Here is a 14,943-nt window from a genome sequence, read left to right as displayed (position 1 = left end):
TGCATTTTTGCACAGATGGTGGACTGGACTTTGTTCCCTCTTTCTCACATTGAAGTTAGGTCAGGTAAAGGCCAGTAAGGACAGGAGGAATAATGACATTGACCAATAACTAAACATACATATGTGCATATCAGTACTGCAGTGATGGAAAGTAACTAAGTACATTTACTCAAGTACTGTGCTCAAGTACAATTTTGAGGTACTTGTACTTTACTTGAGTATTTCCATTTGAAGCTACTTTATACTTCCACTCTACTACATTTCAGAGGGAAATACTGTACTTTCTACTCCACTACAATTTTTGACAGCTTTAGTTATTTTTCAGATGATGATTTGACACAATGACAAGCTTTTAAAATACAACAAATTGTTAAAAATGAGACCAGTGGTTTCCAACCTTTTTGGCTTTTGACGTCTTACTAAAAGCAGTGTGTCGTCGGGGTCACATTTCAGATGTCTATGAGTTGTTGACAGCTCCATCAAATAGTGATTTATCCCTCTGAACTTCTCACATGTTTTCATTTCAATAAATGTGCAAATGATCCAACATTTCACCAAAAATCAAAGATTAGAGAAACAGTCCAAAAACAGAAAACAGATCAAATCTGAAAACAGATTTGTGTATCAGAACTTTGTTTTTTCTTCCTTCCTCTCCCATTAATCATCTCACGACCCCTCAAATTTATCTGGTGACCTTTTGGAGGGGCCCAACCCCTAGATTGGGAACCACTGAACTAAACTAGCTAACTGTATATAAAGTAGTTGAAACTAGCTCCACCTCCAGCAGCTACAACAGTAACATGCTGTTTACACATTGATGCTTCAGTATTAATAATCTAATGATGTCATATACAATAATAAATCAGTCAGAGGGACCAAATCACTACTTTTACTACAATACTTTAGGTACATTTTGTTGCTAATACTTATGTACTTTTGATTAAGTAGGATTTTTCATGCAGGACCTTTACTTGTAATGGAGTATTTTTACATTACTGTATTGGTACTTTTACTTATATAAAGGATGTGAATACTTCTTCCACCACTGCAGCATTGCTCGGTAAAATGTGAACTTTAAGCAGCTCTCCGTCACGTGACTCTCTGGGTGTTTCTTAAAGCGTCTGTCACGTGATCCAGATGTCAGCGTTTGCAGTGGTGGCGATGATAAAGCGTTTCAGCCAAGAAACATTCACCTCACAGTTGGCATACATAGACAGAAGAAGTTAGCCACAGACGTCAGTAGCTAGATTTCGTTACGAAGAACAGCGTTTTGTCGCGTCGCTGCATCAGTGCGCTCGACTCTTATTGTTCTCCAGACTGTTGTTGTTGTGACGCTAACGTTAGCATAGCACAGCCTAGCTTCGCTCCGTCCTGTCTGCGGTTGTGTTGCTGTGATTTTCGACCTGACAAACACTGAAACCACCGGAGAGAAAACCAGAGAAACATGACGCAGATCGGCGGTGTCCAGTCACGATGCCTGACAGTAACGTTACACTTGATTTTAGGTAAGTATTAGTTTGGCTAATCGGACAATAAGTTAACGGCTACCTCGCGACGTAAACAGTTAACGTAACGTTACCAACTCCGAAGGTCACAGATAACCTGACAGTAGAAAAACAACACTGTTACCTAAGCAGTGGTGGGAGATATACAGCAATGTAAAAATACTCCATTACAAGCGGAAGTCCTGCATGAAAAATCCTAACGTTACTTAAGTAAATGTATATAAGTATTGACAGCAAAATGTACTTAAAGTATTGCTGTAAAACTAGTGGTTTGGTCTCTCTGATTGATATATTATTATATATGGCCTCATTAGAGCATTAACACTGAAGCATTAGTGCAGCATGTAACTGGTTACACTGGTTACACTGGTTTCATCTTTAACAATGTGTAAAAACTGATGAGATAGAGAGTGGTCACAATCGATCAGCAGGGGCCGACTATTTCCTGTCTGTTCATCTCCAGTATGGGTTAAGCTCCAAAAATTTTGGATCCTACAATTCCCATAATTCACCTCCTAAATGCCCACTTCTTTCTAAGCTCACACCTCCAGTTTTCAACGCATGCTTACTGTTCGAAATGTGTATGAAGCCCAAACTAAGTTAACTCATGATGACATTATCAGAGTTTAATCACTGGAAAGATAACAGGCTGAGTAGTTCTCCTCAGGACGAGAAAACTGTACCTCCTGTGTAAAATCCTCTTGTGAACTGTACTGCAGTATTTTCAATTTATGCTACTTCTGCCCCACTATATTTAGGCTATCTGACATCTGTACTTACTATGATATCCTGATCCTGTTTTGATAACAGGTCAGCTGGTATTCTTTTTTTCTTTCTTTCTTTTTTTTTTTTTACAGGAACTAGAACATAAACAAACATTTTTGATAAGCATCCCCTAAATGTATCAAATAATTGTGACCAATACATGGAGTGAAAGAGACATTTTATAGTTGAAAAATGAACTTGTGAGTGCTCTCTGGTGGACAAACTTTGTAATGGAGACGCTGTTTCTGATGGACCTCAAACATATTGTGTATTTGACAGTTCTGTACTGCAAAATGTAACTTAAACTCAACCACTGTATTGTATATTCCAATATTATGTGCTTGTAATGAGGTAATATTGACAGATTTTTACATTTTATATCTTAAGTGCATCAATAATGATGATCCAATAACATAAATTACTTTATATAATAATAATATAACGGTGTGAAAAGTGCCATTTTTCTACCTAATGAGTACTTTGAGTTGGAGAATCAAAGGCAGACGATACATCTGTAAATCTGCAAGTAACATTTGTATTGCATGACTTTTAGATGTAAAGTTTCTGAAGCATTGAGGGTTCCTGATGCACTCTGTTGGAAACAGGTTAATTGCTGGAAGCTTCATATCAAACAGTGTATGTATATTGCCATCTGCTGGTAAAATAAATTGCACTGATGTATACTACGTTAGACATGAAGCCACACCTATAATAGTGTGGTACATATCACACACAGGATCATTTGTTCAGTCCTCCCACTGTGACCCAGGTGGCTCTCATTTTCCACTGCTTACGGATAATATTGCTTGTCTTGATAGGAAATATTGGACTTAAAACTAAACAAAAGTCATCCAAAAGACTTGCTATGAAGATAACAGGCTGGATTTTGTCTTTGACCTTAAGTCAGTAGCTTTGTCCAAATCGATTTTTACAGAATATAGTGTAGAGAGAATATAGAGTGTAAGTGTAGGGTACATATAATTGTCCATGTGTGTTTTATATACTGTTGCAGCAACCAAATCTACTCCTATTACAATAACTTTTCTTGTGCAGTCACAAATGACTGAGGCTCCTAAACTACACCACTGTACAACCCACTAAGTGCGTGTGAGATTCAGTGACTTCAGGGTAGAAACGCCCTGAACGAATAGTGGTTTAGACCAGTTCAAGCCACTCGCTGGTACACTGACAGGAAAGCTGTAAGCTGTGTCTATCAACATCAGTGACATCATTTTCACAGATCTGACTCAAGCACCGATACTGTGGTTTAAAAGTCACTTCAGGCCTCTGAGCTCTCGTATCACTTCATCACCTCTTGTAAGAGAGTATTTTGACATTATGCGGTCGTCAATTAGAAGGTGTAATTATTTTTCTTTCACCACTGATGAAGTGGTGCCGTCTTAACACGTGTACATATAAACCAAGCGCACCACGTAGGCAACAACCAAGTGGGAAATATGAAAGTTAAATTCATATGTTGCCTTCTTTATTATCCAGTTAATGATTATTTGACAGTTTTCGTGGATAAGTCATACAATTGGCTCATGTTTGCTTTACATTAGTAGGTCAATTTTCAACAAATTGGAGTCTTGCAACATTGGTTTAATAAAATGTTTACATTGCAATAGGACTATCCCACATATCATAACCCATCATGGTGTAAGACACACTGTGTCAACTCAGAACTTTAATTTTGCCACTTTGAGCTGCTCCGAAACTGACCGCCCTGTGTGTCGAGTCTGGAAGTGGCAATGTTCGTGTTTTCTGGTGATGCCTTTAACAGTCAGGGACCAAATACCTGTTTGAGTGTTTATCTCGCAGCCAAAAAACCAGGAAGTCTGATGCCTTTAACTGGGCCAAGCGTGAGAGGCGCAGGTATGTCTAAGTTTTGGAACCGAAAAAACAACGCTCAGATAAACACAGCAAATTTTACTCACCTGAATTTAGTACAGAGGAAGGCCCAGTTTGTTTTGATTAACAGATACAGACTCTGATTATCAGATAAACACTGCTGGACAGAAATGGGGAAGTATATGCAAAAAAAGCTTGTGAAAAGACATTACTATAATTAGACATTATTTAATAACACTTTAGGTCTTTGTAGTGCTTGACTCCTAACTGAATACCTCTTGCAGCTGCTGCCCTGCACCAGAGTTTTGCGACTGTTGCCCCACCAGCGACTGCTCCACCACACAAGGACCCCGGCAGACCTGATAGGGGAAACTACAAGGTCACCAGCAGCAACGGCACGGTCTGTTTACTGGCATCCATGGGCCTCCAGCTCAACATCACCTACAGCTCTGCTTCCCTGAATAAGGTGCCTATAAATACAAACACTCAGCGGTCGTCTGAATACTTTGACATGTCTGAAATACTAAATGTGACGTCATTCATGTACAGACTGTGCAGGATGTTGTGAACCTTCAGCCCAATGTGACAAAGAGCTCTGGTTCATGTGCCCCAGACGCTGCCTCTCTGCACCTCACCACAGATGCAGAGAAAACCAACCTCACCTTTTTCTTCACTCTGGTAAGAGCTCTGCCGTCACTGTTACGTAATTCCAAACCTTGTGCATAAAAAAAAAAGGATCATAGTTTTCATCCACTTGCCAACTTGCAGGCGGTTTTATTTTCATCTAGTACTTTCTAAAACAACCACTAGATGGCAGCTGGAGTTTTAAAGTAAACTGGTTCATTTGCTTGACTGCAGTGTTACTGACTTTTCCTCCAGAATACTACATCCAACAAGTACCACTTGAATGAAGTGTCTCTGTCAGCAGTTTTGCCAGACGTGAAAGGTAAGAAAATTCTTCCTCCCAGTATCGCATGCTAGTGTTCAATCTATGCTGTGATCTTAATCCACTGCTCAGTTTTTCTGGCTCAAAATGAGGGAAAGGTGGCACCACAACTGTAACATAAACAAAAAACATCTAAACATGCACCAGATCCTAAACCAATATGTTAGACAACATATATCATACTATAATTGACGGTAATTTGGTGTTAAAATATTTTTTATTTATACACCGAAGGTTGTCAAACAGTGAATGTTATTTTTACAGACCCTCATATCTTTATCTTAAACACACATTTTCACACCTTGATGCATTAAATCTACACTGAAATGCCTGAAAAAATATATATAATAAAAATAAATTAATATATAACACCCGTCTAATATGACGTAATCAAACACAGCAGCTGTGGAAAACTGCTGATAATATAGAATATGTATTATATATTTAAATCAAATCCTTAACATCTGATTGGATCTCATAAGTGAATTTAAATTAGACCTCAGTGGTTAAGTGCCGTTTTGTGTGACGAGCGGGGTTAACAAGTTGACCCTAAATCACATTTGATTGAATACATTTATGTATAGCCCCTGAGGGCAGGATGAGATGAAGAGAAAAGATGGATTTTGAGATAAAACACTAAAAAAATGACATTTTGACAAACACCAAGAGATAACTAAACAATTAACTTGAGCACAGAATCAGAACTTGGACAATGTATTTTCACTTCACTGTCTTTATCAATCAATCATTTACTTTATTTGTCCTCAAGGGACAATTGATTTTTCAGCAGTGCAACAGGATAAAAGATTAGATAGAAGCACATGAACACAACATGTAAACATAAACACATCAATAGATACAAAAGAAAGCGGAGTACGGAAATAAAAATAATTTAAAACCAACAGTTTCAGTATAAATAATGTAAAATTATTCTGCTGAGTAGGTTTTATCACATTAAATACCAGAAACCTCTGTCTTGTCTTTTCATTCCTCATTCTGTCCTCTGTCACAGAGCCCTTCTCAGCCCATAATGGCAGTCTGGACTACCTGCGAGGCACCCTGGGCTACTCATACATGTGCCGTGAGGAACAAACTCTTGATGTAGCTCAAGATTTGTCCATCAACACCTTCCAGGTGCAGGTGCAGCCCTTCGGCCTCACTGGAGATCAGTTCGGAGCAGGTAGACACATTCTGTCATTAAAAAGAGATGATTTTCTTATTCTCAAGTAGAATATGATGAAATGAATCCGCTGCTTCTCTGATCTAATTTGTCCTCTCTTTTCTCTCTCAGCTGAGGAGTGTCAGCTGGATGAAGACGACATGTTGATCCCCATCATAGTTGGAGCAGCTTTAGCTGGTCTCGTCCTCATCGTGCTCCTGGCCTACCTCATTGGCAGGAAGAGGAGCCATGCGGGCTACCAGACCATCTGAGGTGGCGTGTCTCTCACACGTCCCCAGAGGCCAGAGTGCGCTATCCCACCCTTGCAATTAACCACTGTTTTACAAGACTTAACACTCTACATTGTCCTCCTCCATCCCTCAACTCCCTGCCTCTCTCTCTGTGTGTGTGCTTCTATTCTGCCCTCATCGGTAACACTAGTCATTATCACTTTGTGGAGTTGGTTGGAGGTTGATATGCGCTTTCTGAACTGACTCGCTCTTTCCATAAAAAAGGGACTTTGTTAGAAGATTGTAATGAAGAAAAACTCTTAACCGGTACCATGTATAGAAGAGGATGGATCAAAGGGTCCATGAGAGTCCTCAAATTGTATTGTACTATTTATGATTTTTGTGAAAAATGAATTTTGAGGGATTGTGGGATTTGAGGGAATTGCTACTGTAGCTTTTCTTATTGTTTATCTGTTTCCGGATAACCATTTTAGTGGTATCAACATTAAGGAGGTTTGTTACTATAAAGGGAAAATTACTGGCTGCTTAACGTCACACAGCAAAGGTCTGACATTTTATCCTGCAACTCTACATTTAGCTCAAGTAAACGTATTCTAGAGAACATACTGTACCACAGTTAACAAACACTAACCTGTTCTTTATGAGGAGGAGGATTTCCCAAAACTATTCCTTCAGGGGATAGTAGCCACTCCTTTTGGATTCTGCTGTTACAATATACACACATACACCAGGGATTGCTTAATCGGTCTATAAAAATAGCACATTTGGCTTAAGCTCAGGACATCACTGTAGAAACATAATAATGTTGATTCGTTATATTCCACTGGGTGGTTATGTTTGTTTGTTTTTGTGTCCCTGAAAATGGGCTTACTTGGGATTTTGGTTGCTGTAGTGAAAGAAGTTGCACTAGAGTCCTTGGAAACAGCCCCTGGTAATGATTAAAAATGGCCAAAACGCTCTGGTCAGTGTTCATCAGTGCCTTCCCAGCTGTAACAGAGATGGGATTAAAGTAAAGCCAATAACCACAGAGGTACTCACTCCCTCACTCACTCACTGACACTGTGTGCTGCCATGTTTGGGACATTTTCTCTGTGTCTCACATAGCCTTCATGTACAGAACTATTATTACCATAAATATGCATTGTTTGATGTAATAGGAGAAAGTACAGATATTTATGTTTTTTATGTTTTTCCTCCCCTCCCTCATCTAAATACCCATGTAGTGATTTAATGTGGTTTTAATGGATCATTTGAAATGTTTTCTAAAGGCGTCACAGGTCAATAAAAGTGAATGAAAGAGGCTGTTTGTCTTTTTGTTTTGCCTTTAGTCAGTTCCATCAGTAAAACCTGTTCCTGGACGGCCCCGTTTGTTTGGACTCATTAGAAGTGGACGTACTGTATTTGAGAGGAACTGTAATACTGAACATTGGAAATGTATTAAATTAATTCAAAGACATTTTGACATGTCCCAGTAGGAAAAACACAGGTGTAAATAATAATAATTTAGCTGCTTCAGTTTCAGGTATAGTGCCTTCTGGCTCACTGTTCCACTGTTATGACTTACTGGGTGAAATGGGCCTATACACATTGTTTCCATATAACAAAGGCTAAATTACAACAGCATTGTGTAAAGAGTCAGAATAAATGATTACTGATTCTTTATTAGTTAACCCACAGTTTTAGTCTGAAGTTTAGATAAAGTTTAATTTCAGTAGTTTTTAGTCTTGCAGGTTTTCTGCCAACAGGACTCAGAACCACAGTGTGTTGGTAATGTATAGTTTTATCATGTTTGGCATACACACAGCTAAAACAACAAAGTACAGTTCTTGGTCCATTCTCATTTTTTTCTTTTCAAGCAGTTCAGCCTGTGTATGCAGGGTGGGGGAAGGTGTTGGACAAACATGGTGGTCGACTGTTACACCAGTCCTGAGGCACATGGGGCCTTTTAGAAGAAGCATGTGGAGCACTGAGTTATCTGAATAAAACCAAGTGTATTTACTTTAGTTTAGGTTTTGAATTTGAGGTGATTCTAGGTTTTACTCAGCAAAGGAAAGCAAACACCTGCCTCTGGAACACACCCCTGATTCTTCATTGCTTTTTTGCAACTGGGATCTGAATGAGCATTTTGTCTGAAAGAGTTTGATTTTCTTGTGACTGAAACATTATTTACACACATTCAGTCCATGTCTCTGAATCCACAGCAACAGGAAGTTTCTGGCCTCAGCATACTGAATTAACTGTTGTTGAAGACTATCATGTAACACTGAAATTACTTCTTCTTACCTTTCTTTGGCTTAATGTTAACAAGAAAGAGTTCAACACCAGGATCTGTAAATTAAGACAGCAGTTGCCACACCAAATTTAAAACATCTTATTTTTAATTCATCAAGAGAAATGGACAGTTAGTGCACGAGAGATTAACTCCCCTTTTCCACTGGACACTTGACAGTTTTCACAGTAAGTAAGATTCTCACAACTACTGTTTTCCACTGTGACAAAGCAAATACTAAGGGTAATAAACATGACAGATTTAAAATACAAGGTGACAGGTGTGATGATCTTGAAGTATCTATAGCAGCAAAAATATTCTGAGGAACGAAAAAGACCCTCAGAAATAGACAAGGTTCAAAAACACTGGCATCAATTCAGAAGCTTCAGCATGTATTTCAGACATTCAGTGTAAAATAGCTTGCTTATCATAGGAGTAGGGCTGGGCAATAAGGACAAAAAAATGAAATACCAATATTTTTGACCGAATACCTCGATATAGATAGTGCAACAGTATTGTAGGGATGACTATTGGTGCTTTAACAAAATATTTACACAATGAGATTTTTGATAATCATCAGTAATGTGGACGTAATGACTAAGTGTGTAAAGACAAATAATAGAACAACTAGAACAGTCTGGAAAATGCACAAAATTACATCATTTTACTAAAATGCAGCCTTTAAAACCAGGAAAAGACAACATTTATGTCATATCACAATAAAATGATATCCAAAATTTAAGACGATATCTAGTCTCATACTACGATATAGATATAATATCAATGTATTGCCCAGCCCTACACAGGAATATACGGTTGCTGATAGTAGTGTTAATGACTGAAAGCCGTTACAGTCCAGTGGAAAATGGTGGATCCAAAACTTCACGGCTGTCTAGATTCCTCCTCCTGGATTCGTTGTCTGAATTTGTCTCTCAGTTTATCAATAGTTGCCATAGACAGACTGCCAGGTTCTGCAAAGATTTTCTGCAAAAACAGAATTAAGGTAAACATCACTGAACTGACAAAAGTTTATGATTATTCTTTTAAAGAGGCATGCACATAAAAGCTGTGTTTACATGGAGCCATTTATTCCATTCATACTCCACAAACCATAATTAATGATCAATTGATCGATTAATGATTAACAATTAACGCACCTTGAAAGACATTCCAGGGAGTGGTTAAATGTGTCATAATCCATGAAAAGGATGAAGATGAGTCATGACACCACCTTTTCTGAGTAGTACATCTATTCTCTGTGTGAGCTTACCCAGATGAGCTAAGTCAAAGATGTTTCTCAGGAAAGATGCACCACTCTGTCCCTTGTTAGTTTGCATTTTCTACCAGTTTTCATAGTAGTGAATCTTTCCTCATCTTGAAAAATGTGATGTTTGGTAGTGTTAGATAAATTAGTACTTAGCACTAGAATGTTCTGATAATAATGTTGCTTTAGTATAAAAACACAGAGTAGTGTAAACCAATAATACAATTATGTACCTGCATGAAGGTGTGGCAGTCCAGAGTGAAAGCTCCACAGGTGATCTGTTTGAAACACTCACACACATCGGGCAAAGAACGAGCTCTCAGGATCTCAGGCTGGTGGTGAAGGATGAGAGTCAGCGCCACACGGAAAAGCACCTTGGAGCCTTCATAGAAAAGACAGTCCCAGACCCGCAGAACCGTCTGCAAGTACAGGAAGCAGGACAGAGGTCTGTAAAATAATGCACTTCGACATCTCCATGAATTCCTGATTTGTCTATAATGCAAATTTTCACCTCAATTGGGAGTATGTCAATGAAGAGGCAGATGAACCAGCGTGACACCAAAAGGGTCCATATGCCGGGATACTGGTCCATGAGCTGGCCTACTGCAGGTGCTTTAGTCTTCACCAAGTCCCCAAGAACCTCCTGGTCGGTCTTCAGCCCCATCATGGCCGGGCTGTAATAGTCTACAATAACGTGCATTTATAGTAGAGGAGTTCATGTTTGTCAGTCTAAACTCTTTTGTCTCAGATCAGATCAAAGTCTCAGATTTTTTATCTTTTTTAATCAGTCTTGAATTTCTTGTGTGAATTATTGGTTCATGTGGAGTGCCACAAGGCTCCAACCTTGGTCCACTACTACTCAGCCTTTTATATTACAACGGCACTAATGGGATGCACTGCTTTGCTGTTGACACACAACTTTATATAGTGATTACTTCAGAAATATTTTAGCTTTGCTCATTACTTTACAAATCAGTTAATGACATCAGGGTTAGGATGCTCCTAGTGAGCCATGATAAAACGGAGGCAGATTAAGGAAGCAAAGAGACAAACAGGATACTCCACAACATGCAAATTAATTTGAATATTATTATGAATCTGACTTTATAGCTACATATATGGGAAATAGTTGCATCATCTTGTCTTTCTTTCACATATAAACAAGAAAATGTGCAGGTCTTTGTTGCAGATAGGCGTAATTTCTGTACTGTATTGCTCTTAGTTCTGCCCAAACATTTATACTAGTCTAAAAGTCTGTACTTGTGTAAAATGCTGCTGCTGCTGCTTTAACTGCAGCTAAGCAAAGAGCTCACTGTTTTAAGGTACCTACACTTCTTCCAACTAATTTAATTCGATGTAATTGATTTTTCAAATTATAAGGCTGCCAAATTATGTCCCTGGTAGAGCCAACACATCCACAGACTTTCTGCTTCTTGTCTATAACATCTCTATGAGGTCTGCTACATATAGGGCCACAACTAACAATTATTTTCATTATTGATTAATCTGCAGATTATTTTCTCTATTCTAAAGCCCAATAAGACATCCTCAAATGTCTTGTTTTGTCCCAACCAACAGTCCACAACCCAAAAATATTAAATTTATTATCATAGAGGACTAAAAGTAACCAGAAAATATCCATATCTGAGAAACTGGAACCAGGTAATTTTGTAAAATTTTCTTTAAAAAGTGATGAATCGATTATCAAAATAGTTTGAGGCTAATGTTCTGTGGATCGACAAAACTGTTAATCGTTTCAGCTCTAGCCACATCAACTGAGTATATTACTTATTTTAGTATGTTTATGCTTTTTAATATCATGTGTTTGATTCATTCTTTATATTCCCTCTCTTGTATTTTTACTGGTAAACATTCACTTAATGTAAAGCACATTGCATGAACTGTGCTACAATAATTGTGTGTACGTGCACTGTGTCTTAATATTAAAAAGGTCTACCTGGGAGTATCCTGTCCAACAGTGCATCCATGAGCCAGAAGGATTTCTCTTCATCTTTAGTGATGATGATGAGGTAGCCTGCGATAAAGTTCATGCCCTGAAATAAACAGAGACAGCGATGATCTAACTGTGTGTGAGTCCACTGGCATGGGTCACTGACTTTACAGACGAAAGCACATGCAGCCAAATATATGACTATGAATTTCTGCTCGACACAAGAACATATTTCCAGGTGGTAAATATTGATTTTGTCATTAATATATTGTGATAAATATATACTTGAATGTCTGGTGAATACAGCTACTTATGTATCTGTCAATTATACCTGTATATACCCGTCTCCTCGGCTGTTATTTGGTATAAATTGTGATTTCTCAGGTTGTATCTCCAGCCAAAGACTGTGTGACTATACAATATAACTAAATTAATTAAATTCACTGTTACCTGGTAGCTTTCATTTATTAGTAAATGCAGTACAGAAAAAATGTTGTATTTGTGGAAAATCCCACACATGTATTTGAATAAGAAGGAAGTAGCTGATCCTGTTCTTTAGGTAAACAGATGTTCTGTTGAGTGTGAGGAGAGTCTGACGTCTTTTTCTTCACCTGACAATACCCCACTGCCTTATTATGGTGTCCGTAGGCCAGCAGCACATTGAACAGAGCTCTCTGCAGGCCCGGCTCTGCCTTGCTCTGGAAGAGGATGTTGTCAGGAAAGGTCCTATGCATGTCTGTCAAAAGAATTAGAAGAATTGTAGTATGGTATGGACCTATGTGTTGATACAAGTTGTGTGCTTTAATGAAAAGGAAACCTGTGTGGATGGTTTCCTTCAGCTTGGTGTCATGCTCCATGGCCAGCAGGGACTCGTAGTATCCCGGGTTGCTCTCCAGGTGTTCCTGGGCACCACTTGCTGCCATCCAGACTCTGGCGCGGTGCTCATTGGGCACACCTTTACGCACATACCTCTTCACTTCCAAAACAGATTTTTATAAAATTACGTCAATTCAACTGCAGAGCACTTGAAGACATGAAAGCAAAACAGTGTGTGTTTGTTGTTTCTTATACCTGTCAAGTTCTTCTCAACATGGGGTTTCCCTTGAAGAAGTTTGGACCATCTCATGGATCTTCTGTTGAGGACAGCTACGTACTCATTCATCATTTCCTTGTAGGATTCAAAATCGTCATGTCTCGTGAAGCCATAGGGGTCAATCCTGCTGGGGGTGAATCCAATGCCATGTACAACTCAATGACACTGAACACTGTGATGAAAGGACTGACAGCAGGGTGAAAGGGTGGAAACCCTTCTTTCTCTTTCCTATTCCCTGATGACAGACACTACAACAGCCTCCACTGGGTAGGGTTTCTGTAGCTGGGAGATCAAATGCCCTGGCTGGGTGACTAGTAAATTTTAAATTACTTTCAAGAGGGACTAGAGGCAAGGAGCAAAATTCAAACTCCTTCGACAAACAACACTTTGCTATGATATTTCACTGAGCCCGGTAAATAAGAGATTAAGGACTTGATGAGGAAAGAAGCTGATGTAAATAACAACTAGCAGGTAGGAAAATGACAATACATCTAACCATGTAACAGCTCTCGTTTTGTAAGCATTATAGTCTTAAAAAAAACAACTTGATGCTGTGAAATCTAATACAAACTTGATGAAAATGCAGTTTGAGAGAACACATATCAACACGAGGCTTACCTGTCACTGCTGTTATTACATGAAGCATTTCCTTTTATTTCCCCCTCCATTGCGCACAAAGTACTGCAGGTACAGTAGTCCACCACAGCTATAAAAACCCTGTACTGCTGAAGTTATTTCATTTTTATTCCTTGTAAAAGAGCTGGCTGCTGTCAAGGTAAATAACAAAGCGGTCAGAGTTTCAAACGTCTCACCTTACATGAGAGCATTTACTGAGGGGAGGGGCTAGGTTAAGAAGCACCCAGGTGCATCCACGGGTATGAGCTTTATTTGCTTAAAAAACAGTTGGAGGAAGAGGGACAGTAATGTTTACTTGTATACACAGTATGTGATGATGACGTTGTGGTGGGGCTGACTGTGGCAGCAGTAGTTGTAGTAATGGTGATAATAGTATTAGCAACAGTAATTTCATACATTTTTAAATCCATCTTAGAAATACTGAGGTCATGAATCCGAATTCTCCCACTGCAAAAATCTAAATTTCCAGAGACAATACAGAAAATACGACCGCAGTGTCCTCAATTGTGGTTACGGCCCTGTTCTTGGCTTGTCTTCTTGGTGGTTGAAGATTAAAAATCTTCTGTTTGGAGTAATACATTTTGTCTGACATGTCCTTTAAGTTCCCCCTCAAAAATGGGTTTTTCCTCTTGTTCCTATAGTTGGATGTTTGAGCTTCACTGTGGAGAATGATGTATATGCAGAGTTTGACACTAGAAGACTGTTTTCACATTCATCTGCTGGAAGTGGAAAGTCTCTCAGTGCTCATTGAAAATCTGATTTTTTAGGGGCGGGGCCATGAGCATGATTTGTGACATCACAACTAGTTTGAAGGCCAATCGTGGTCTAATATTAAACATATGTTAACATAACATATGTTATGTGGAAACTTGGAGCCTCCAGTGCACAAACACTGAAAATGGACTTTACAGTGAAGTAGGAGACATCTTGTGTCCAAAAGTTAAACTTCTGAGATGAAATATATTTGCATATTCACAGATTCTGGAGTTGATGTCATTTTAGGGATATTTACGAGGTAATTTTACTTTTTTGTGGAAAAAACATATTAGGGACACATTATTGTTCCAAGCAGAGTATTTTATGTCTGTAATTCATATCTGGATGAGATCTGTAAAATGGCATCTTCTCTTTCTACCTCATTAAAAATCCAGAGCCTATGAATATGCAAATATGTGTCATTTCCAGTATTTGTGCACTGGCGGTTTCAAGTTTCCACATCACACTTGTCCAAGTTGTATGCTGGCCCTCGACTG

The 14,943-nt window shown here is 38.7% G+C and overlaps 2 protein-coding genes across 2 annotated transcripts; one reads left to right on the top strand and one right to left on the bottom strand.

Annotated features, from left to right (window-relative positions):
* The first annotated feature begins 1,114 nt into the window (after positions 1–1,114).
* On the top strand, positions 1,115–7,777 carry lamp1b (lysosomal associated membrane protein 1b). The gene is made up of 6 exons (XM_044364981.1): positions 1,115–1,505; positions 4,406–4,587; positions 4,671–4,799; positions 5,001–5,067; positions 6,080–6,247; positions 6,359–7,777. Exons 1-6 carry the CDS (start codon positions 1,445–1,447, stop codon positions 6,496–6,498), a joined length of 747 nt encoding a protein of 248 aa, XP_044220916.1. The 5' UTR covers positions 1,115–1,444; the 3' UTR covers positions 6,499–7,777.
* Positions 7,778–8,871: 1,094 nt separating this feature from the next.
* LOC122992504 (growth hormone-regulated TBC protein 1-A-like) lies at positions 8,872–13,415 on the bottom strand. The gene is made up of 7 exons (XM_044366326.1): positions 13,033–13,415; positions 12,779–12,937; positions 12,573–12,697; positions 11,968–12,064; positions 10,522–10,694; positions 10,244–10,429; positions 8,872–9,730 (listed from the first exon to the last, which is right to left on the bottom strand). Exons 1-7 carry the CDS (start codon positions 13,124–13,126, stop codon positions 9,629–9,631), a joined length of 936 nt encoding a protein of 311 aa, XP_044222261.1. The 5' UTR covers positions 13,127–13,415; the 3' UTR covers positions 8,872–9,628.
* Between the last annotated feature and the right edge of the window lie 1,528 nt (positions 13,416–14,943).

This window comes from Thunnus albacares, chromosome 11, assembly GCF_914725855.1.
Source record: "Thunnus albacares chromosome 11, fThuAlb1.1, whole genome shotgun sequence".
Classification (NCBI taxonomy): Eukaryota; Metazoa; Chordata; class Actinopteri; order Scombriformes; family Scombridae; genus Thunnus; species Thunnus albacares.
The sequence above is the reverse complement of the archived record's forward strand: the minus strand, read 5'-3'. Positions and strand labels throughout refer to the sequence as shown.